Consider the following 26118-nt stretch of genomic DNA (forward strand, 5'->3'; position numbering starts at 1 on the left):
CTACACATCTTTTTTATCATATTAAGTTTAAGCTTGGTGGATGAGAGTTCAAAAGAGTCATTTATGAATGAAGACAAAAAATATTTAATTGAAGCATAGAAAAAAAATGCTCTTGAGACTGCAAAGATTGTTGACTTCAGTGTGGATCTTTTGATTGATATTATAGATGGGTTTTTATTGTTTTTACATTGTTTAATGCTTTTGTCATTTTGTAGCGCTTTCATATTTACATGCATTATAAATACATTATTGTAAAAATCTAGAACTAGAAAATCTCACAGAAAATTTATGCAAGATTGAAAGTCTGAAATTTCTTTCAAAGACAAAGCCGTTTTTCTCCCTAACAGTGCTTCATAGTACATTCAGTCATTCACCCATTCAAGCTACTGCATTGTAGCTGTCTATAACTGAAATGGCAATGACATAATTATTCAAGTGTTAAAAACTATTTGGTAAAAAAAAAAGGTTATTTAAATAGCTGAGTGATTATTTGATCACATCATTAGAATTAGTTTATAAAAAACAAATGCAATATACAGTGATGTGTAAATTCTGGTTTTCTGAAGAAAACATTAAACTGAGTGAAAAAAAACAACAAAAACAAACAAACATCAAATTAACCGAATAAATTCAGCCAGAAGAAAACACATTTTCAAATCTGGTTTTAGACATAAAGCTTTTGAAACCAGTACCAACCAAATGTAATGTGTACAGCGTCAGGGTGGCGCAAAGTACATATTGGTAAGATTGCCTCTAAAAGTAATGCTAAAATTAATAATAAAAATAGCATTCACTTAAAACGCTTTATTTTTTTATATCAGACCTTTCCAAAGATAAGAAATGTTTACTTGTTCCTGTTTTCAGTATGCTTTTTCATATCTTACATTCATTTTCAGTGTAAAAAAACACTGAGGTCGCTGTAAATAACAGTCCATTGCAAACCTGAACTTAGCTTTTAGCTTAATTAATAACAAATTAATATTTTTTGCATTAACTGCCATGACAGTTTTGAGATTAAAAAGATGGCATGTGGAGGTTGCATTGTTTGTCCCTTTCAGAATAGCTGTTATCATAAGTATCCAAGAATAATTAATCTGAGTTATAAATGACGCTACAGAAGAGAGTTATTTACTGCATTTAAGATATCTGCCAATAAACCATCCATCCCATCCATCCATTATCTAACACATTTATCCTTACAGGGTTGCGAAGGAGCCTTACGCCTATCTAAATCAGTCAACCGGCAAGGGGGAGGAGACACCAGTCCATCGCAGGGCAACAATACTAATCCATTCAGCCTCAATTCAAAACGTGAGCCACAACTGCCAGACAAAAAAGATAGTCACAGCTGACATATATTTATGTTATTATTTAACTTAAAAAAATAACATAGTTCTGAATCTTCCAAAACTATGACCATGGCTGTCGACTTGTTTACCTTTTTCTCCATTCCCATGTATTTCTCTCTGCAACAGACTCATGCAAATTCAAACAGAACATGATCATTATTAATGCAAATGCTTTACCACCACTCAGACTTGAACAAATTCAAAAATCGTGAATTATTGAACTGAGTTTCTAAACTTAGGGTTTAAAAAAACCTTTCCTCATTGAGAATGCAGTTTGAAATACAAGGTTTCATCATTCAGGTTTCACTGAATAATGAAAGGGGAATAACTGCAAGAAATGTCAGAAATGACTGCCTTAAGGAAAAATGTAGCCAGACAAAAAAGGACAGCATGTGGTGTACAACATAAATAAACTATAATTATATGAGAGAAGGCTTTTAAAAGTTTAAATTTATTTTAATGATGTTGAGAAAAATACAGGAAAGTACTCAGTATTCATGTGTAAAATAGTCAATAAATCAAGTGAGACAGCAAATAAAATTTTATGTATTTCTTTAACATTGTAATATCTTGTCCTGTGCAATGAATTGTCTAAATATAGTGTAAGCATTTCTCCAACACAATACATATTTATACAATTAAAAAGAAGGTGCTTTTCAGGTTGTAATAATTTACATCTTAATCTCCTAATGAAATCAATAAATCATTAAAATAATCCTTACGTCATATTTTAGAATATACTCGAAGGAAGGGTCATTGTTCTCTTCATTGGGGTCTGGATATAATCTCTTTAAAACTTTATTTGATATAATTATATTTTTTCTTCAGATATTAAAATAGTGTATACACAAGGCAAGATTTTATTCACAGCAGTTCACATTGGTTGGTAAACTCACGTCTCTTATGTATGGCTTAAAAATCAACAATCAGAACACAGCAACAGCTTTTTTGTTGAGCAGTGAATTTAGTGAGATAGTTAGCGTGTTTATAACAACAGACATGGTGGCAGAGTAATGTATCAATGCGCTCACACTTTGGTCACCGGGAGAGCCTCCCGCGGCTCCCTCAGCAGCTTTTAGCAGACACACGTAGTTCTTGATGACCTCGTTCACCTGGGCCACCACCTCCCTGCGTTCGCTTTCGGTGCTCAGGACCTCCACCAGAGACATGCAGGCTTGCGCTAAGCAGCACAGTGTGTGGAAGCTGTGCGTCAGGGTGAGCAGCAGCTCCTCCGGGCTGCTGTACTCCGTGGACATCTGACTGCAGGCACTGTTCAGCACTTTGGCCTGCAGCAGCAGAAGCTGGGACAGCGTCTCCATGTCGGTCTCACCTATCTCAGGTATGTCACCGCTGGACCTGTGTCTGACACTGCAGTGCAACACGCTAATCATCTCTAAGGCATCCTTCCGTGCAAGTGCAAACCCTGTATGAAGGCTGTATGTTTTTCCCTTCATTGAGTGTACATGATCGAGTCTGTCGTTGAGACTCATCTCGGACACAGACGTATCAGTCCGTTCAGCCTTGTGGCCTGCTTTCTGGACTGTTTTCCCCTTGCGACTAGATGAAGTCGGGCTACTAGAGAGCAGAACTTGTGAAGACATCTCTGTATCTTCATAACTACCTTGAGTAATTGGCTTTCTCCTGAGGAAGCAGTGACTAAATGGCCCGTGACACCTCCATGTTCCATCTGGCCTTGGAGCTATTGACTCTGACGGCAGCAGTAAGACTCCGGTTAGCGGCCTTCTCTTTGCTGAATCGGAGCTGACTGAACCCTGGGACAAGCTTTTGGGTAGGGTTTTCGCGGAGAATGCCCTCTTCACTTTTGGGGAATCTTGGGACTGCATATTCTGACCTACAGTCTTTCCAGTGAGCGTGGCTTTTGTCCTTTCCTTAAGTGCTTCTATGCTCCTGGAACCTGGCATTAAGGTGCTCCAGCTCCTTCTGAGCATCTGAACCCTGTGCGGCTTCCTGAGGCTTCTTGTTGGGTCACATGAAGACGGGTCAGGCTCAGGGCTGGCCAGTGTTACCTCACTAGACGTCGTGCTACTTCGTAATGATGAAGGTGATATGATGGTGGAGGTGGTACTGGTCTTGTTACAGAGAGATAAAGATGAGTCTTTCCCAGCCTTCTTCAGCTGTGTGCAAGCTACACTAGGGGTATTAGGAAAACAGAAAGAACTGTTAAGTATCTCCCTGCAGCAATCAAGTATTTATTTTATTAATTATTTTTTAATGTGCATGACTAGGATATTGTAGACAGAATATAAAGTTAGGATGTACTATCATTCTTATACCAGAGGCAAGGCCATTGACTTGCTTATCAAAACAACATGCACTCACCAGCCACTTTTAGTAGATACACATGCTCAATGGTTTGCCAACAACAGAAAATTTGTCAAAAACATGGGAAGAACCAGTGGCTGTTGTCCTTCTTTTATTTTTTAATGTCTTAAAAATACGAAGTTTACACAACAAATGAGTGCTATCTCTTTAAACAATGAGGGAGTGAGCTCAGGTTATGAAGTCATGGCTCTGGTTTCTTGATTAATTTAATGACAAATTCAAAATAAATCAGCCACAATATAAAGAAGAGAACTGTAAGTCTGCACAAGTCCGGTTCATCATTGGGAACATTTTCCAGATGCTTGAAAATGTGCCGCTTTTATTTGTTAATCATGGGAATGTCCAAACATCATACTGCTCAGGAAGGAGAAGTATGATGCAGCTCTGTGTTCCAGAAATGAACTTGTTTTGGTCCGAAATGCGCAAATTAATCGCAGAGCAAAATCCAAAGACCTTGTGAAGATGCTGACTGAAGTTGATACAAAGTGGCTTGAGTACAACAAAGTTTATGTTTTGTCATGTCCATACCAAAGCTCTGATCTCAGTCCTTTAGGGAATTTGTGGGCAAATATGAAAAAATGTGTGAGAGCAACACAACCTACAAACCTGACTCAGATATACTAGTTCTGTCAGGAATAAAGGGCCACAACTCCAGAAAACTATTGTGGAAGTGTGTGGGAGGAAACCCACAGTGTTTGACCCAAGTTGTACAATTAAAAGACAATGCAACAAAATATTGAGTATATATATATATGTACTGAAAACATCTGATTTTGAATAAATTAAATAAATCACAGATATGTGCTTTCTCTCATTATTGTAGAATTTAACAAATAGAAATAATTTTGGTAATTCTAATTAATCTAAACCAAAAGAAGTTAGTCCAATTTAATTTCAGACAATGAGAAAAAAGTTGTGTGTTTTTGTCCATTAATTAAACTTTCACATTGCAGTCTACCTTAGTACTGTTGCTGACCATTCTGACCACAGCATACCCATTTTCTAGTGGCTACTTCTCAAACTGGTTTCTTGTCACAACAGTGAATTAACTGTTGTCTATTAGCCTTCAAAGTTAACATATCCCAGTCCCATCAGCACTCTGTGACAGCAGAGTCACAGATCTGTGAGACGCACATCAGTATGAAGCAAAAATTATTGAAGTATGTTCCCCAAACCCTGTTCAATCTATACATTGCAAAAATAAGTCAGTTCTAAAGGCAGATATTTGCTAAACCTGACACCAGTAAAGTTAGTCTAAAGTGGCTGGTAAGAGTACATTTTCTCATCTTCATCAAAGATAATCAACATAAGACATTTTTCCTTCAAGAAACAAACAAAAAAAAAAACATAAGGTACTCTTTTCTGAGACATGATCGAAACATGCAAGTAAGAGCTATTTCAAACTAGCAATACACATTTAGGTGGGGTTCTCAAGTTTTATGCACTCAGGCAGTCTGCACTTCTCACATAGTTTCATGTCACACATTTGTTGTCACATGAACTGAGGCACAAGTTTTACACCTAAAGATGTTGTAGCACAGTGGTGCCCAAAGTTGGTTCTTGAGGGCCGGCATCCTACATGTTTAATAATAATAATAATAATATAATAATAATAATAATAATAATAATAATATAATATAATAATATGATTTAATATCTTATTAAATCAGAAAATAAGGCCAAGTCGATTTTCATTTCATTTACTTCAAGCATATGTTGTGCCAAGGTCAAACTTCATCATAGCAGACAGATCATCTGCATAGTGTAGCATGAGATCAAGTAAAAGTGTTAATTGATTATTACAACATTTTCATGGCATTTATGCAAATATCGTAAATGTGGAAAATGTATGCAGTAAATATTGTATTTCTAAATTGTTCTCATACCATATACCTCTTTCCTGTCTAGAAAGTTCATGGTGTAGATGGATAACATATTTGGTGTGGTACAGTTTCAGATATAGATAGTAGGGAATTTCATGTTATTTATTTGCTTTTAAGCCATAGAAATGTAACAAGGTGTATCTATAATGCTGTCAAATAGCTTCCAATTGTTGATTCCTTTTTGGACACTGTGTTGAGTAGATATCATTTGTTTTAATGTAGCTTAGCTCACTAAGGCCAGAATATATGGTTTCTGCTCTCTCCTGGTCTTTCAAATGTTCCTCAAGTAAAAGAAAATGTAGATCCTCAGAAAGCCTTCCACAACAGGTTAGAATAATATCTCCTGAATAGTTTCTGAAAAAAACAAAGTGCTGGTAACTTTTTTTCAAAAACCAAAGATAATATTTAATCTAAATGCCAAGGCCAGTATTTAATAGAACCCCCCGCCTCCCAAAAAAACTTTTGATACCAGTGTGAGAATGGAATGCTTGGTGAATGCGTTTTATTTCCTTTAATTATGTTTTTCTACAGAAACAAAGTAGAGATGTCCCCTAGTGTTTTTGTCTTACCTGTGGTTTCTTTTATCTTGGGCATTTTGTGACTGCTCCCAAACCCTGGCTCAGCACTGGTCGCTGCATGGATTTTTCTCATCAGGGTGGGGTCCATTGTGTGCCCCGCTTTCCCCTGCACTGTGGGTCCGTAGGCCTTCTCCTCAGCCCCAGCTGCATAGCTCATCCCCTTTAGCGAAGACTCTGATAGCACATGCATACTGTCTGTGGCACAAAGGGGAGAGTCCATTGGAGTGACACAACTGCTGCTGCCGGTGCTACAACCCGCATCTATTGACGAGCACTGTGAGCTCTGCAGAGAATGAACGCCTTCACTTTGTATCGATGACATGCGCTTGCTGACGTGGTATTCATACATCCGTGTGACATCCTGCTCTGACTGCGAAAGCTTGATCTGTTTCTGCTTATTGTCCTGTAAAGTAGCATCACTCTCAGCGGGGAAGGGCCCTTTGGATGGGGAGATGAGATGGGCATTTAACTGTTGGTTTCTTTCGTCTGAGTCCTGGTTCTCTCCCTTTGCTGTCAGCCTGTCTGCGTGGGAAGCCTGTGAGTCACTTGCACATTCTGGTGCAAGATTCTCTGCCATTTTGCTTCCCGGTGCTCTCTGCTGCCATTTTTGATGCCTGTCTTTGCAGTGAGTTCTCCCTAGATCAAGTTGATTCATGTAATAGGAATCTCTTACAGTGAAAGCGTTGTACTTCCCTACAAGATGAGGGGGCTCGTCCTTAGCGGAATCTAGAGAAGTCGAGTTAGATTTTTCAGAGGAACTGCATCTATCTCCTTGGATACTGCTCTCCGCCTCCCTCTGTTTCCCTCTCTGTCTGCTCATTAGGGAGCCCATGTGCATCTTGGTGAAGAATTCACTGACTGATTTGATTTCCATAGTATCTGGTTCCATCTCACCGCCATCTGAGTGGAAAATCTGAGAGGAGGTAACGGCCGAGGATTTAGCTTCCTCCGGATTCTCATCACTAGTCGTGCAAACTTCTGCCTTTTCTTCATTCATGGCACGGTATCCTTCTGTCATGGCTACATGCATCCTCAGGTGGTTTTCTGAATGCCTCTGAGCAGCGGCTAACTCTGAACTCTCGGTCATCTCAGAGGAGTTCGTCTCATTGCCAGAATCGGAAGACTCTGGGCTAAATGCTCTTGATATTTGTACACCTGCGTACCACACATACAAAAGAAGAATACGTTATTAAAGATTTCTTCTTAAGCAAATGGCTCATATCAAGGAATAAATCAGCTATATTTTGTAGAAACAATAACATAAATTAACATAAAAAAGGGATTTAAAACACAGTAATAGATGTAAATCAATCTGTAAAAAAGAAAATAACTTACTGACATTATATCTTACTGATACAATGCACAATTATATTTAAAAATTATAAAATCATGTATGCTGGGATATTGAAAAACACTTTATGGAACATCACGTCTGTGTAGTGAGATGATGTCTTGACATTATTTTCCTATGGCATCATGTTTTCTTAGATCATTGAAACTGAAGGCAGCTGTAGATTTAAATCAGTTGTGTGACAAGGTAAAAAGCATAGAAACTGTTTTTCATAACTGCATGCTTTGTCTGTGTAATGTGCTCTCTACTGGATTGGGACTTGTAGTTTCACAAAACCTGAATAAGATTGGATGGATGGGTGAATGAATGGATGGATGGATGGATGGATGGAAAGACATTTCAAGAGAAATTTCTAAAAGACAAAATTATTGATGTAATTTAGACAAGTCAGGAAAAAAAATATAGATCATTAAGGATTCAGTAATTTGATATCACTGTTTTTACTGATGATATAGCTAATAATATTCTATTCCGTCTCCAAACCCTCTATAATCAATAAAATTAATAGTGCAAGGTGTATCTTCAAGTAATCAGCATGTCTCTTTTTCTTAAAGGTTGGCTTTGTGGAAATAGCTCAAATTTAACCTAATTTTGGGCCACTAATATAAAACCATGGTACTCTTGAAAACTGATGGTGGAGAAGAGAAGTTAAGCAAAACTGGACATACCAGATGGAAGAGACTCAGTTTTGTCATGGAGCTGCAGCTTCTCAAATAAATTAGCCTTCACACTAATGCAAGGCATGAAATAAAAAAGATAATTGAAGCATTCTGGAGCAATAACTCTTATTTCCTACTTTCAAAGAACTCAGCCTCAAGTTTGTTGCTTATCCATAATGTATCAGCATCAAAACATACACCTAAAAGTGTCTATTTGAAGAAGAAAAGTCACCTTGAAGGAGTCTGTAATAAAAAGATTTCTGATCTTAACAAGACCAAACATTATGGAAAGATGTGAAACTCATATTGGTCATATTGTCTTGCACAAATAGTCTAACCAATAGCAGCAGCTGCAAAAATTATTAGCACTCCTGAGGTTTGTTCTTAAAAAATAAAAGGGAACCCAGGATTTGGTCACATCTGTTCAAAGCTATTTAGGAATATCATTTTCTGAGCATGTTAGAAGCATACCATAATGCATTTTGTGAAAAAACAAACAAACAAACAAAAAAACAATCTCAAAAATAACATGAATAACACAATGAGTACAAATGTCTCAAACGAATGAAAAAAATACTCATAAATGGAAACATTGAACACAATGGGGTTTATTAAAAAATGAGACAAAAAAATAAGAGCAAATCAAAAATGAATGGATCAAGTGAGTATAATGTTAGTGGATGAATGTTACAATAGTATAAGGAGAACCTGTGCTGCTCTCGGACTGTGCAGGACTCTGTTCTTCGGAAGCAGCCAGGGCCTCGAGTGCCTGCAGAGTGGACACCACTGCATCGTCCAGAGGCTCCTCAGGACCCTCCGCTCGGTGTGTGGGAACAGAGTCTATTAGAGAGATGGGGATATCATTGCCGGCCTCCTGGGCCCGAGTCCCAGCCCCCTGCTGTTCATCTTCGTCAGAACTGTCCCTGAAACCAGGAGGAGGAGCAGCAATGGCCATGTTGAGGGAGTGCAGAAGCACATCGTTGTCCTCCTCATCATTAACCTCTGGAGGTGGAGGGAGGGAGGTCAAGTCAATGATGTCATCACTGGACCCTGAGAGTGTCAGCAATGTGGGCTTATCAATGTCACTCATGACCAAATCTTCCTCACAGCTGATGTCATCCTCGTCTTCTGCGTCATCTGTTGTCTCTGCGTAGCAGATGTCATGCAGCAGGGGCTCCTCGATGCACTCTGTGGGACCAAAGATTTTGGTAGAGTATGGATAACCCTCCTCTATGGCATCCATCATCTTATAATCCTCCTCAAGGCGCCTGTACATGTGGCTGTAATTATCTGAAATCTCTGGGCCTTCATCCATCAGTCTCTGGTAACCCAGGTTTTGGGGGTTCACGCTGTCCAGAGGGGGTTCCCCAAATATGAAGGAAACCTTTGCATTTCTGGATGAATCCGGCGGCTTAGGCCTTGGTATATTGAGATAAGTCTGGGAGCAAGGAACTCTGCAGCACTCCGCTCTCTCTGCCCTGTGAACAGAGTGCTGAGGCTGGTGAATCTCTGTCACGTACACAGGCTGGACTTCACATCTACTGTGGTCAAGGTATCCACACTCCTGGTCTAAGTAATTTTGGCTGCACCTCTGGTTATTTCTGTCCTCACACCCTTTGTGAGGTACACTGTAAGCACACTCGATTGCCTGGTAGTTTTGTTTCGGTTTAGCTGCATGGCCTGTGAAAAAGGAACCGAGAGTCTGAATGAATATATTTGAACACATCCTGCTGAGTCAAGGATAGTTATTTTGAATCACATTGTTTCCCTACTTGTTTCTGTGTTTTTGGCCACGTTGAAGATGGAGCGCCGAGAGTCTACGAGTAATCTGTAGTAGCCAGCAGTCAAACAGGCCAGATTCATTGCATCAACAGATTCCATTAACAGAGTGATGGGCTGTAAGAGAAGAAAACAATCCGATGAGACAGTCCGATCAAAAAAAATAACAGAGTCAAAGTTATACAAAAAGACTTTAACAATACATAATTTTTTTTTTTTTAGAAATGTTGTATTAACCTTCACATCCAGAACATGCAGTTCCACTCTAACCCTGTTCTCATCTTCAGCGTACATCTCGATGCGGTTAACATGGCTGAAGTCAGCCAGAAGCGCCACCAGATTTGTTTTTGTGTTTATCACATGACTGATGCCATATTTAGGTCCCACCAGTAAAGTCACTTCTGTGTGCTTCTCGCCTTGCTGTAAACGGGACAGAGACGCCACATAAATATAACTAAACAGGATGTGATACTAGCTGCATGCATGTGGGGGATACCAAGACGAGCTTACTCACCACCAGAGTGGATTTGAAAACACGGCCTCCATAAAGTCTCAAATCACTGAGATACTTCAGATAATGCACCTTTGCCTGTAGTGCAGTCAGCTGGAGAGGTGATGAACAGAGGGACATAGTGTCAGATGTAAACTAAACTAAGTAAATAAAAGTTGTAAAGCAGAATATGAAAAAAAACAACAACAACATTGCCTTGTATTTAAGCACTGCCTTGCAGAAGTAATCATACCTCTTGAACTTTTTCACGCTTTGCTACTTTATAACCACACACTGCAACGTGATCAAATTAGATTTTGGACAAAGATAAATGGAAGTGTAATGATGTATGCAGGCTCTTTTACATTGCTACCTGTCTGTAAAAATTCACCTAAAATGCCACCTCATTAGTAAATGTACTCCTGGTTGTCTTGAGATATTTTTTTCAGGTGGGAAAGATGGATGGAGAATATGGACGGTCAGTCCTGGATGAAAACCTATTAGAGGCTGCAAAAGACTTCAGACTTCACCCTCCTGCAGAACATGACCGTAGCTTTTGCTTTAAAGCAAAAATGCATGAAAACCGTGAGTTAATGTGTGTTATTATACTTCCACTTCACAATTATGCATCAGTTTGTGCTGGTCTGTCACCCAAAACCCCAGTAAAATACACAGAAATTTGTGTTTGTAATAAATGTAGCCAAACGTAAGTGATTATGAATACCTCCACAGTACTATAGATCTTAACTCTCCACTAGGTGGTATCCTTGAGTAAGATGTGCAAATAAAACAGAGATTAAAAAAAAAAAGAATACAGAGGATAAGTAACTCCTTACCTTTTTGCCAGGAGGCACCAGGTTTTGGTTAGTTTTCAAGATGTGGGTGAGAGCTTTTTTGATATTCTTCTCTTTCATGCTAGACAACACCGCAGGTGGCAGGAATAATGCCAGACCCCACTCCTTCCTGTGGACACAGATAAGCTACTATTAAAAGTTATTTTCATCACTCAAAGTGGGTCCTTTGATTAAAGTTACAATTATCAGACTATTAAAGCAGAGGCAGAGATGTAAGGCCATAGTATGATTAACATCACCACATTGTTGTACCTTCTGGACCAAGTCGCTAAAAACAAAGAAAGGTTCACTGTCGCAGTGCATCGTGAAACCTGATCTACTTACTCAATATACTTCAGGGAAACTTTCTGAGACTGCTTGGTATTGATGGTCAGAATGTACATTTGCAGGGCAGCCAGGCGAAGAGCTGTGTCATATTTCAGTTCAGACCCGAATCTCTCCAACACCACATCATTACAGCTCTGAAAGGAGGCGCAGAGAGATGCAACGGGAAGCTGTTAGTTTTATTCACTTCTATCCATGGAATCCAAAACAACGCCATGCACACACAGTGAGTGTTTGCAGAATGAGAAGTCTGACTCATGGCTGCTGTCATTCTGCAAATGTAAAATAAGCAACAGCTACTGCTGCTCTAAAAGCTATTTCTGTGTGTGTGGATTCTTGCATTTTCACCTGAACATAGAGGTACTCGAAAGCTACCGCATCTCTTCTTAGCAGGTCCACGGGATCCTTTGGGACAAAAGTGATCCGAAAGAAGCACTTCATCTTGTGTGAGCCTGGCCTCTGTGTCACCTGGAGCATGATCCCAAAATGAGAAGTGTTAGGTTAGTTATTATAAGTTTTTTGTGTTTGAAACTTTCTGTGGTTAAAAAACATGTCAATGTGATTTATTTTTTTTTATCTGAAGAAGTAATGACTTTGAATAACTAAAGTGAAAATTGAAAAAAACATAATTAAATTAAAAGACTGGAATTTAAGGAACTATTTGACAATTGTTGTTTAGCTTTTCAGCATTATGGATTAAAATGTCAGTGTTCCTGCAGTAATGATGGTAAGTTAAGACAGTCATAACATATGCGAAGATGGACAAATATTGATTTCTTCTACTGGAATTAAATTAATCTGCATGTTTCCTCACAGATGAGCTAACTATAAAATGTTATGTAACCTGCACAGGCCTCTAAAAAAATAAAAAAATACAAGGTTTCTTTTTTTTTTTAGAACTAGCAGCATTTGGTGAGAAAGAAGTGGAATACATGCAGTAAATGACCCAGGAGCGGGAACCAAACCCGGGACAACCGGGTTGAGAACTGTAGCCTCTGTACATGGTGCACCCGTTTTACCAACTGAGCCACCCAGCACCATCAACAAGGTTTCTGTGAACCTGAATATCACATTTTGCAACAAGAAAAGCATCAAAAATAAGTAAATCACAACTGGCATTTTCATTGCGTTTCAAATACGTTTTTGGGACAAAACAACTTTTCTAATATGTGTAGCAACTAAGAATTGGATTGACTGCTCACTCCTTTATGCAGTACACGTTTGGCATTTTCATGAAGATTAAAATGTGAACTTCTCCTCCCTCACCAAAACATACTCTCTGCTTGAGACATTTTTTTTTCTTCCCCAGAATTAAAAAGAACTGTTACAATCTTGATTTCAAGGCAGAGAACAACCCAAGGCTGTGGGACAAGGATGGAACAAAGTTCATGCCATGACAATAACAAATAGCTCTGTGGCATTAGCAGCCAAACTATCAGTACAACTGTGGTTCTTGTTAGTTAGCATGAAGATTCTAAGGGTCTTTTGACATATTTTTTATCTTAACTTTCAGTCAAACCAGCTTTATATTTTTTTTCTTGTATGGCCGTTGGTGTCTGCTTCAGGTTTTGTCGGTTTCACATGACATCCTTACACTTCCTCAGCACTCTTTGGCTGAAAGGTTTGACAGCTTAATTTCTTTCTGTTACTTTTGATTTTACACGTTATATGCCCTTAAATATCTTCTGTCTTCTTTTGATATAATGTACAGAAAAGTGTCATACATTGATCATCGGTTATTGCAGATAAAATCACAATTATTTTTAGTGGACAAACTAAACTTTTTTTTGTGAATTTGTCCAAAGTGAACTGAACAGCTGCTCTATCTTTCTATCCATGGTTGTGTTCTCACCTGAGTTAGCATCTCCTGCTCATGCAGGAGCATGAGTTTGCTGGCGGACCCTTCAGCTCTTTGCTCCAGCATTAAAGAGAAGTGCTCAATGCACTTAATGGATAGCTTTTCTTGCAGGGTCAAGATGACGTCCTTCAAGATAGACAATGTCACAGTTAATACAACAAAGACAATGTGCAGATTGAGCAGCTTCCTCGTGCTCAGCTCAGTCATGCACAGAAATCATTCTCACAGCCTTGAATGTTTAAAAGCATCACCATTATAACATACATTTAGAATTCCACCTGCAAAAAAAAAAAAGCAAGGGGCAAATGTAAATCGCTACATTCGGCTCTCCTTCACAATTAATTATATGGCAACTGCTTTTTGATTGCATCATAAGTTCACTTGAGGTACGGCTTTGAATGCCACGGTGAAGAGGAAAGGTTGCGCTTCATAAAGTAAAACCTCAACAGGCTTTTAGATGACATAACAGCATTTCAGTGCGAAAGGAAACTCTTACCAGCACCTACCTTAATGGATGTGTTGCTGTCAAATCTAAATGATTTAGTCTGGCCATTTTCCAGGTATACCTTCAAAACATTTGGCATAAAAAGAAGGGAGTTGTCCTTTACTGTTTCCTGGGAAGAAAAGGAAAATTGTACGATCAACAACTTTCTTTATAAAGAGAAAAGTCCTTAAACTATACTTGTAAGAGACATGTGAAGCCCTCCACTAAAGGAACATGTTATGGAGTGCTCCTTTTAAACCATTTCATATTCTGTCACTTTGCAGTCACAAAGTGATAGGGCATCACAAAGTAACCTTGAAGTACGAAGGAGCCAGAAAATGACTGATTGTTAAAAAACTAAAAAGTCTAAACTATCTTTTTATTCAGCTGTATTCCGATACCTCTACGCAACATTGTCATTCAAAAAAATAATCTAATTAGCTGCAAACCCAGCTGTTCAGTAAGTTTGTTAGAAAATATTAGGGAACAAATGGCAAAAAAATAAATAAATAAATAAATAAAATAAAAATAAAAAAAAGCAGACGGGTCATAAACATAGTTGTGGAGGAGTTTAAAGCAGGGTGACAGTAAAAAAACACCCCGGGTTCGCAACCGACCCATCACTACTTTGATGGATAATCTGAATGATTCGAATGAATGACTGCTTTCCATACAGTCTCGCTGATTTTTCAGACAATCATTAGTACAAAAAGGACCACCTGATTGGTTAATGAGAAGAACAATGATGCTAAAAAAAAAGGGCAAAGCTGAAAGGCAATCTAGAGGCTGCGACAAACTTGAATTTGACATGAATGCAGTGAATGAAGCTTTTAATGCATATTATTTAATTTATTTTATTATGGGTTTAATGGCCAGGAAGGGGATCCATTCTCAGGGAGGACTACCAACAGAAGACAAGCGAAGGCCAAGCAACAGAGGAGAGCCTGAAGGATGCAGCAGAGAAGGGCAGCAGGAGTTGTAGCAGAGGCGCCAGTCAGTGGACATCAGGGATTGAATTCTAAGGCTCTGCCCTTTGAGTGAGTACGACAATTATTGTTTGTCCCCTCAATTTTACCAAGGGAGAATGATTTGGGCAAAGCACTCTACCTAAAAACGGGGCTATATGAACACTGTTTGGCTCTCTTTCCTTGATACCCTCATTGAATCTTCTTTTCTGTGACTCGCCTATTAATTATAGGAAGCAATTGCACAGGAACTTCCTTTTTATCTGTCTGTGGCAGTGTCCTCACATTTACTGCCCCCTGTTAGTGCAAAAAAAACATCTTTGCCACCACGTTTTCCTTTATTAAAACGCATTGAGCCAATAGTATCTATTTTCTCTCTTCATCTCTTGCTGTCGGTTATGGTGCTTTCACACAATGAGAGGGCATTACAGGACACCATTACTTGAAGGCCATCGAAGGGATGCTGTTTATATCGTATAGATAAAGCTAAGGCTTTAATAAATCACAATCTGTCTTTTTCACCTCTAAATCTAAAGCTGAACAAGAAGAGTTCTTTTGGTTTGACTTACCGGGACCTGTCCGTTGACGATGACCTCTTCAGCAAAGCGGACTTTAACAGGATTTGTCTTTAACTTGGCCTTTTTTGCTGCGCTGATGAATGCAGATTTGGGTGACTTTTAGAGAGAAAGAACAAATACAAAAAAGAAGCAGGAATTTAAAGGACAATCAGCTTCCACTTCAAAATGAATCACAAGCATGATTAGAGGATATAATTCCCCATTAAAACATGTTAACTCTTCTTTGGCGTGACATGATTAGGATAATACTAATCAAGAACATGAGAATGAGAATAACCCTTTTGTTGTCATCTCACAGAATGTAAAAAAAAAAATCTGTAAACATGAGTAATCACAGGATGAATTACTGCAACTTAATCTGTTTATAAATATTTAACAGTCTCTAAGTGGTTCTTATTAAGTACTTGACACCACAGACACTGCATGAAAGAATCATCTTGCATTCACAATGACTGGAAGATTGGAGTTTTATACCAAATGTATTTGATAGTACAACGAGGTATGCGTTTGAGTTTCCTGCCACATAAGAAAACTCAAACAATATGTCTTCTTTTCTTTGATTATGTTCTGACATTTTTTTTGTCTGTTTTTGGAAGGAAACAGTGCATAACACCATTTCCAGCAACTTATTATGTGAACTTTAAATAAAGGCTGCAGAGATGTTATGCTCCTGGTACTGAGTGTTCGCCACCATCTGGTGCGTTGTATCGCTAGGAAATGTTTTTGTTGCAGGTTCATACAAGGTCCTGTGTGGTTCTGACTCCCTACATATAAGGGCACTCAAAAGGTCTGTCTTTGTTTGAGTAGCTCAAGTTCTAACTTTACTGTAATGACAGAAAGAGTGCCAGCACAAACATATGGCGTGATTAATTACTTGCTTTCATAGAGTCAACAAAATAATCGCTTCCAAATGCTCAAATGGCCTATAGGGATGAATTCAATTTCATTCAAAGGGGAGATACTCACTGGGTATGGTTGAACAACAGTCAGCACTATGGACTCTTTACAGCTCCTGTGAGACAAAAAGAAAAGTAAATCAGGCAATTTTTTTTTTCCTTTTTATTTCTGCTTGACATAATGCAAAAGGGATGCTCCATATTTCAAAAGCCAGATCATGACACAAGGGCATCAATATACCCAGGACCCCACAATCACCTACCCCCTAAAGACTTTTCTATCCAAAGCTTGTAGGCCTATATGGAGGTAATTTACTATTTCATTTTTTGGTTGAACCACCTAAACCCCAGAAAGCAAAGGCTTAGCCACTGGGCAAGACTCCACTCCGAGGTCTAACGCCAGGAGGATTCACTGGTCTTCCTAATCTCAATGAGTTATGACAATATTTTTGGTCTTTCTTCATCTAGGTCTGACCCCTTTGCCTGAGGCTACTTTACCATGGGAGACCCTGGTTTTAGCCAAAGCCCTTCAGATAATAGCACTCAGTACGCAAATTTCTACAAAAGTAGGGACACCTTAAATACACATTGAACACAATGCTGTTTGTAGGATGTATGGATAGAATCTCAAGGCATGGGAGAGGAGATTGTTTGATCTGGAGGTGATGGGGTTATGTTGGTCTCTTTGAGTCTTGACCTCCAGAATGCACTGGATCAGAAACCAAGTTTGAGACTGACATGATGAGAGTCAGATCTTCTATGTCTGTGGCAATGATTGCCAATTGGAAAGTTTAGAACCCTCAATCCGGTGAACCACAGTTTTCACCGGGTTGAGGATATGTCTTTGCTTGAAGCAGAGGAGTTCAAGTATCTTGGTGTCTTGATTGTGAGTAATGGTAGGTTGGAGCAAGTGATGGATAAATGCCCTGGGACCAAGTCATCAGTAATGTGGCTGAAGCTTCAATTGTCACAATGAAGAAAGGCCTGTGCAAAAAAGCTAACCTCTCACTTTATCTATCTATTTTCTGACCCTCACCAATCACAATGAGATATGAATCATCACTGAAAGAATGAGATTCTGGAACAAAGTGGTGAAAACAAGCATCCTCCATAGGGTGTCTGCACTCAGCTTCAGAAACAGGGTGCAGAGCTCCTTCATCAGGAGGGAGCTCAAAGTACAGCTGCTCCTCCTCTGCATCAAAAAGAGAAAACTGATGTAGTATGATCATTGATGCCAACTGGTAGCTCCATGTTAGATGTTTACAGTGGAAATTAGACTGTGTAGAAAAGCCCAGTGCAGATCCAGATCTCACAGGACCGACTGTGTCTCCATACCATGATGCCTGGGTTTCCCACCATGGAGAAACTACTCCCATGACACCCATGATTTCAAATAAGCAGAAGGCAATGAGTGGATTAATGATTTGAAAAAATAAAGTGTGGTTAACATAAAAATATTGAAGACAGCAGAAAAGTACATGTGCCTGACATTTTTTTTCCATGGAAGTATATTGAATTAACTGAGAAAACCCATTCAAATCCATTAGATCTGTGAAGCATAGGGCACATACCTTATTACACCACTAATATAGCAGTCAACCAAAGTCAATGACTCAGGTGTATCAGTGATTAATCTAATGAAGTGCTCCAAAACATCCACACCACAACTAAATCACATTGGATGGCAGGGGTGGTTAGAGTAATGTGCATACATTAATTCAGTTGAACATACTCCTTCAGAATTATATCAACAAAACACAAAACATCATAGTGTCAATAACCTTGTATAGAGGATATATCGTCTTTAAAAGCCCGACAGTGAATAATATTAATATCAGAATCCTCATTAAAGTAAAAATGCTTTTGTTGGTATTCAATTATCCACGACAGTTGTGACACCAGGGAAATGTCTTACCTGACAAGGTCGATAACCCTTTCCCTGGGTGCTGAGCTGACTGGCTCATCATTAATCATGATGATCTCGTCCCCGGGGATCAGTTTGCCTTCAGATGGACCCCCTGCCACAACATACCAAACAACACTTCAGGCACACACACGTGTTGTTCAGAACGCTCTCCGTTTTCTAAGTGTCCTGTCTTGTGGCCAAAGCTGTAATGAACGCTTACTCATCGAGGGCTGTTAAAAATCACTGAATCATCGGCGTAAGTGGGTTTTCCTCCAAGCTACTACGTTTTAGGTGGATTTCATCTCATGATGTGGCTGTGGACTGAATGAGTCAGTGTTGTATGGAGAACTCAGCGTGCAGGTGGGTCATTCTCATTACCTGGAGTAACTGAGCGGACAACCACAGGTTTCTCGCTTCCTGCCACAAATCCGAAGCCAAGCACTGGGTCCCGCCTCATCTCCACCTTCCGAGGCGCGGGGGGCACAAACTTGTCTCCGTCCAGACGAACTTCCTCCAGAGAGTTACTCTGGGAGACGTGACTGGAGAAAGAATTTAAAAATATTCCCTTGTCAATTCTGCTATTTAATTAGCTTACTATAAGACTTCGTAGTACATTGTTTTCTAAGGTAATGTAGTGTATTTACATTTATTATAAACAATTAATTGTTACTTCATGTATTCTTTAGATATTAGGTATCCATGATGGCCAATCATTACTTACGTTGATCAGTATTACTTTGTAGCACTATAATGTACCATTTATCTTGTATACGTACACATACACACATAAACACCAAAACATACCAAAGGTACCAACCAAAACTCAATTGTTTCTTTTATCAGCACGTTTTATAGATACCTCCACCTCGTGCCCACTGTAAACGGTTACTATTTCTAGCATTTTAAGTTAAAGAGATGTGCATAACTGAACACAAAGTTCATGTATTGTGTGGTATAATTTTTACACCATTTGTTCACTCTCCCTGGCTGCAGGAGCGGCAGCAGCAACTCTGCATGGTGCCAACAGTGCTGGTTAATTAAAGCTCTGGGCAGACAGTGTGTAATTCACAGTTATTCTTAACACGCGTTCTATTCACAGCTAAATACCAACAATTAATCTTTCATGGCACAAAGACACAGTCAGATCTGTCATTTGGATTTGCAATGTCACCAAAAAGCTGCAATGGGAATAACAAGTTTAAAGATGTTAATTGATTGTCAGAGAAAAAAAAAAGAAATTGGGGGAGGATTTCTCTGCTTCGTCCAAGAACAAAGGTCATGTCATATGCCATTACAACGTCAAATGTAGATGGTGCACAGACAAAAAATCTAGAGTTCTGGCATACAATAATGAATGTAAAACAACAAAATAACCAACAAAATTTGTCAATAACTTGGCACTTCTAGAACTGGGTGACCATAATCTTTATGACAGGTAAACCTCAGAAGTAGCTTGATAAATCTCGATCTGCATACATTTCTAACAGTGCAACATAGCATATGATGCTGCTTTTTTGTTTCATACGTATATTTGTTCAATCTGAAGATGATCATCCAATCCTTAAAGAGGGACAACAACAACAAAGCTTTTACGGGTATTACTGCAGTGTTTGATAAGATTATGCTTTGCCCCTCAGTCCAAAATGCAGTTTTTTTTATTACAAATTAGATTGTTTCTGTCCCATCCACTACTCCTATTTTATTAGGACTCAATCGAACAACATTTCCAGTTTGTAAGGTTGTAACTGTATGATTTACGGTATTTAAAAAATACTCAGCAAATACTGATGAAAGTTAAGCTCACTGACTCACTGGTGCTGACAGTAAGTTTTTTTTTTTTTTTTACATTAATAGTTATACATTATCTGGCAACTCAATATTGCTAGTAATGTTAACGATGAAATGTGTTTATTAGTGGATTCCTACATTTTTGTAAATATTCTTTTTGTTTCATTCAGAAAGTAAGACACAAATGTATTGTTTATCTTGTTATTGTAGGAGTAAAAGTAGAAGCATACGTATCCACCTTTCACTGCAAATATGGGTGCAAGTCTCAGCCTGCTTTGTACATCAGAAACTTAAATGTTACCAAATTTTTCTTTGAAAAATAGTTCAAGCTCAGTCGAACTGGACGAAGAACATCCCCGAAGATCAATTTTCAATGCACTGAACTTCCAGTCAGTTGTGACCAGCTTCCCTTTTCTATGCTGAAGAACAGACTCCCACATCATGATACTGCCACAACCGTGTTTCGCTGTGGAGATGGTGTAGTCATTGCCTGCCATGCATAGTGTTTTCCATTCAAAAAAGTTCAATCCTGGTCTTCATCTGGCATGTCTGTTTTTATTTCAGTGCTGCCTGAGGGTTTAAAGATTACATCTATTCGGTGCAGAATTTCAGCTTCTCTCCTGTGGCATTTCTCTGTTTCTCCATTCTATTGTTTATTCAGTTATCCTTCTAAACAATGAAATAACCAAAGCCTTTGCGATTACAGAGAACTAGAAATGCAATTCCTTAGTTATTTAGGTTCTGGCTTTTTTAATTGGAAAATTTCATGGGAAAATCAATTAGTTTATTGCCAAAATAAAAACTCTTTTTAAGAAGAAACCTTGAGGCATAACAGTGTCACTCACAGGCAGACAGACTTTCATGGTCTGTCTGCCTGTGACAGACCTTGTTTGTAGTTTGGAGCTTGTAAAAGAGACAAAACTGTGTCAATGCTACAGCATGGATATGGTCATATGCTGAAAAATTTTCATGACTTAAAAGTATTGTACTTTGAAATATACATCCTCTAACACTGCTAAATAATGCAAAGAAATGTGTAACCCATTAAATAAATGCCACACTGTGATTCTTTCTTTATATGAACAATAGTTGCTGCAGGATATGACTTGAAATTATAGAAAGAAATAAAATGTATGTAGGTTTTGCTGTAGAGAAACAAACTCAGCAGCTTGTGCGCAGATCAAAAACATATGGACTTGTGCATTCAGGAAGAGCAGTGTTCCCTCCCCTCCAAGGCCACCTGCTGAACATGGCTAGGTTCCCATTGTGCAGACAGCCATGCATCTAATGCCCTCTAATCACACCCATTAGCTTCTACCGTAGCTCCGCAACGCATTGTACAGAAATCACAAGCCATGCTGATGGTTTTTATCATGAATAAGACGGACAAAAATAGGCAGCAGGAAACACTGGTCTGATGCACTGCGTGCAGAGTGTATTTCCATGTGCTCTCTTGCCGAATTCTTGCTGTTTTGGGGGAAGCAGAAGAGGAAAGTAAGCCTATAACCAGAGCAATATCCTGTTTTTCTTGCCTCAAAATCCTGATTTGATGAGGTTCTTAATGTCATGTTTCTTTCTCATGAAATGAAGCCATATTTTTTCTGCCTTGTCAGCTTTGTCTATAGGCCTAAGTGAATTATATAATTATGTACACTATAATGTACAGAAAACAAATGAATATAAATAAATAAAACTTGTCTGCAAAGTGTACCATGTGTGACCATTACATGTCATCACAAGTTTCAATATATATTTTTACCTAGCAGAAAGGCATCTGCACATTTCATTCCTCTACACTGTAAAAATAAGTTATATTGAGTTATGTATTGGCCATTTAATGCAATTTCAATCGAGCATGCTAGTTTGTAAATATAATGTTCAACGTTAGCCACTTTATTTTGTAACAAATTCTATTTATTTTTATTAGAATTTAACTGGATAGGTTGGTTTGTTCGGCTGTTATTCTCAATCGTTATGTTCATGTCCAGCAGAAAACATGTGGATTTTATGGATTTTACTAATTTATTAAAACCCCTTGACAGGGATAACATAACATAATTACTTACATACAAGTGTTTTGAGGGTGAAAGTTATGGGGTTAAAGCAAGAACTTAGGTAGTTTGGTGATAGCGCTAATGCTGAAGTCAAACTTGCTAGTTTAACAACTTATCAATGAGGCAGTTGTAGGAAGCATCTTTCTAGTGGAAAAAGTTAACATGGTACTTTGCTGGAACAGATAATGATTATATCTTCAACATCAACTAGTTTAGCAACGGTGCTAATAATTAAGCAAACCTTGTTAAGCTAAATTTCTTAAGATTGAGGCAGCTGTTCCCAATGAACAAGACGTCATGCTGTAGATTTCATGGAAAATGTTCATATTACAACCTGATTTAAAAGTTTATATTCAGCTTTAACTACTATACCAACATGTCAGATTTGATAGTTGATGCCTTTTCACATTTTGGCTTTAAGAATGAGGGAAAAAAAATGTCTATGCCACAGTATCTGAACTAAATTAAAAAATTCTAAGTAGTTAAGAGACAGTGCTTCTGGTAAGATCAAATTTGCTTTCAGGCTAACACTGAAACAGTAACACATTTGTTAGGAAAAGGTTTTTGTTCCTCCTGTTAAAATAGATTTGCAATGTTTAATATTTAATTATCATATTATGCCTAATCATTTTTATTCTTTTAAAGGACAAACCAGATGAGCAAACTAATTTTTATTATAAAAATGTTATAAAGCTGACTCAGAGCAAAATTGCAATTAAAAGTAGCAATATCTACCCTAATTTATTGGTAAAAATCGAACAGTTGGTTTTATTAGTGTGATACTGATGAATAATGAACGCATTGTGCTCATCAACTTTTCAGCACATTTTTGTATTGGTCTCTAAAGTACACCCCAATTTGCAAAAAAAAAAAACAAAAACAAAAAAAAAACGAGTGTCAAACTAAATATTAAACCCATAGTACTTTATTCATGCGCTCGTGTCATGCAGTCTCGGCATGTGTTCCGCTGAGGAAAACACAAGACTTTAACATCAGCACCCGGGAGCCAATAAAGCCCAAACTCAACCTCAGACAGTTTCAGGAAGAGATGTTTGATTATTCATGAGTCTTCCTCAAATTTAGAAAGCAGAAGCTGGAGCCAAACAAGCCTCCATGATCTGTCTCATGCAGACACACTCGGCATCCAGCGCTTTCACTGCTCCGTACTTCTTATATAACTCCTCTGACATCACACTTCTCGTGCTACGACCCATGTGTGACAAGTGCTCTACTCCTCTTTTGAGAATCATTTCTAATATTAGCTTGTTTGGATGCATTAGAAACAACAATCCACACTTCAGCTGTATTTTACTTTTTAGTAATGAACTAAAAATAATTAACATTGTGTGTAAATATTTTACAGAAGAGGTTTGCATGCACAGCAGTCATTTTCTAGTACAATACACCCAGCTAAAGAGAAAACACTCACTTGTTAAACTATTTTGCACATAGACAATTTATAAAAAAAATAAATAAAAATCAATGTTGTTTTTACCTGCCTGGACAGATTCCCTGAAGTGCCACTTATGAAGGATCAACTACGTTGATAGCATAATAACCCAATTTTCTCTTGTAAAAAAAAAAAGAAAAAAACAAAAAAAAAAATCATTATGCTGGTAAATTTGATCAACCGCAGCAGAATACACACTCACACCCTCTAAACTCCTCTTCTGCATTTGGGAGACTGCATAAGAAAATATAGTGGGTGTATCGGAGCAAGAGAGAGAGAGAAAGAGAGATAGAGAAAGAGAGAGAAGGAGAGAGAAAGGCAGTCAGCAGGGGCAGTGAGTGCGTGCAGCAGTGGAGGGAAGAGAAAAAAGAATCAGTATTCTGAATGCACTGATGGAGACAGTGTGGAGGCAGTGACGTGGCCGGAATAATCACAGGTTGGCAAAGCGCTCATGAAACATCTGGGATGGAGAGAGCTCCCCCTCTGTTTCTTTAAACACAGGGCACTTACTTGATGTAGCAGTCACGCCCCTCTCTGATGGTGCCCATGTCCCATCCATTTGGGGGTCCTTGGGAAGCACTCCAGGTCCCTGAAGGGGGCGGCCAACCGGAGGATTTGGTCCTGTGGCTGCAAAGGTGCAGAACATGAAAATAACTAGGTGAAACCCTGAAACCGCCTCTAAATTGGGGAGGAAGTTCAAACTTTTAAATGAGCTAGAAATAATATCCAATCATTTCAACATATCCACATCCCAAAAACAGATCGCACTGACATGACAGAGTCCCAGTCAAGTACAAAGGGGGTTTTTGAGTCCAATGTGACAAACAACGTTCCATAGGCGCAGTTCAGTGAGTGAATACAAATCAAATTAATTACATAAGCTCGATCCAGGCAGAGTTGTCATGCCTCACTCGTGTGCTTCAGAGGCATGAAACTGGCTTTATTTGTGAATGTCAGCGCAGTCTTTAAAACATAAAGCACACATTAATCTTCTTCTTAACCAGTTTTTTTTTCTTCTTTTTTTTAGTGACTCAATCTTAAACTGATCTGATAACCTTTCTTGGAAAACAAGGAATCTATTATTGTAGCAACTCTCAAAATGCTACCACATCGTTGTCTGATTTTGTTGACAAACCCAAGCTATGCAGTCATTTCTTTGAGCCACAAGTCGGTAAAGTGGAGGCTTTCCAGAAAAGTGGGATGGGTTGGAACAGTCGTGTCTTTTTTTTTTTTTGGCATGCATGCACCCCCTCCTTTTCTCCTTTTATCACTGCCTTTGTGTCTGCACACTGGCGATGCTGGAAAGTGGTGGCAGAAAGTTATGTCACTTCAAAGGCTTGTCTGCCATGTAACAGGGTTCTTCACATTTATTATTCAAAGCTCCTTTTTCTTTTCCTCTAAAATGTTTCCCCCAGTTACAGTACCAGTGATAATGAATTGTGCACAGCTGTCTTCTATATTTACATGAGAGTGTGTCTCGCTGTAGTTTATGTTCATATGGCAACTTAATGCGACATCAATAAAAAATCCCCGTGTATTAGGCGAGATTATAATCATTTTCCATAATCTTCAAGGATAGTTTCAGTAAAACGTGATGGCTGTAAAATTATAGCCTGTATACTGTAGCAAAAAAAAAAAGAAACACTTAAGAGATGCTGTGTAGATTAGAACCATGGTTGATTCATTAAAAGAAAAAAAAAAGTCCATATAGTGAACATGCTCTGTTTTCCTAGTACATCTATTGTACTTTGCTGCCTCATCTACTGTAATTCTTTGCTATCAGGAAGTCCACTAAATACACAAACTGCAGTACTGCAGAGTTTTATTGAAAATTGACAGGATAGATCAATTTATCTTTCTATTTTATTTTTTTGCTTTCAGACTACAAGTTTACTGGTTTGTTCATACAGTTTCTAAAGGTAAAATTTGAGGCAGATCTTTTAGTTATCAGGCTCCTCTCTCTTGTGAGACTCTCTGCCAGTTTGTGTCTGTGAGGCAGACACCCTGTCTACTTTAAATACTAGGATAAAAAGTTTCATTTTGATAAAGCCTGTTGTTAGAGTAGCTTAGGTTATCATTAGCAATCTCTGTAGTTAAACTACTGGAGAACACACTGACCACTTCTCCTTGCTCTGCTTTTCTTTTTCTCTCCAATTTTGCATTATTTGCTGATATTTCAACTTTAAGCTTTATATTGTCTCTGTTCTTTTTTACTCGTTGTAGAAACCACCTCTGATCTGGCACTTTGTTTAGCTGTGACAGCTTCCTGAAGGGGGACATTGGCTGAGCTACTGCTGCCAACAACTTTATGTTCTCCCTCGATGATGCCCTTGGCCCTGTCTTTCAGTGTTTAACCCTGTGTCTATCCATCCTATACAAAGATGTTGGCTGAGCTTTTGCAGCAACTGTATGTCCTTTCATTTATCCTATGTACTTTAAAACCTGCTCAGAGCTAATCTGGTAAGCTATGCTTCTCTCCTAGATAAAGCCACTAAAGGAACTTAGTGGCCCTTGTATGGCCATTGTATG

At 38.5% G+C, this 26118-nt stretch overlaps 1 protein-coding gene across 1 annotated transcript; it reads right to left on the reverse strand.

Annotated features, from left to right (window-relative positions):
• Nucleotides 1-1864: 1864 nt before the first annotated feature.
• frmpd4 (FERM and PDZ domain containing 4) lies at nucleotides 1865-24293 on the reverse strand (the record flags this gene model as incomplete). The annotated part of the gene is made up of 16 exons (XM_015013971.2): nucleotides 1865-3495; nucleotides 6145-7308; nucleotides 8872-9843; nucleotides 9936-10059; nucleotides 10180-10362; nucleotides 10457-10546; nucleotides 11269-11395; nucleotides 11611-11747; nucleotides 11959-12078; nucleotides 13463-13594; nucleotides 13975-14082; nucleotides 15487-15591; nucleotides 16462-16507; nucleotides 18307-18409; nucleotides 18676-18836; nucleotides 24100-24293. Coding segments are annotated over 16 exons (4986 nt in total), but the record flags the coding sequence as incomplete, so codon positions are not given.
• Between the last annotated feature and the right edge of the window lie 1825 nt (nucleotides 24294-26118).

Source organism: Poecilia mexicana, unplaced genomic scaffold (assembly GCF_051168715.1).
Source record: "Poecilia mexicana isolate PSO_F unplaced genomic scaffold, ASM5116871v1 scaffold_2, whole genome shotgun sequence".
Taxonomy (NCBI): Eukaryota; Metazoa; Chordata; class Actinopteri; order Cyprinodontiformes; family Poeciliidae; genus Poecilia; species Poecilia mexicana.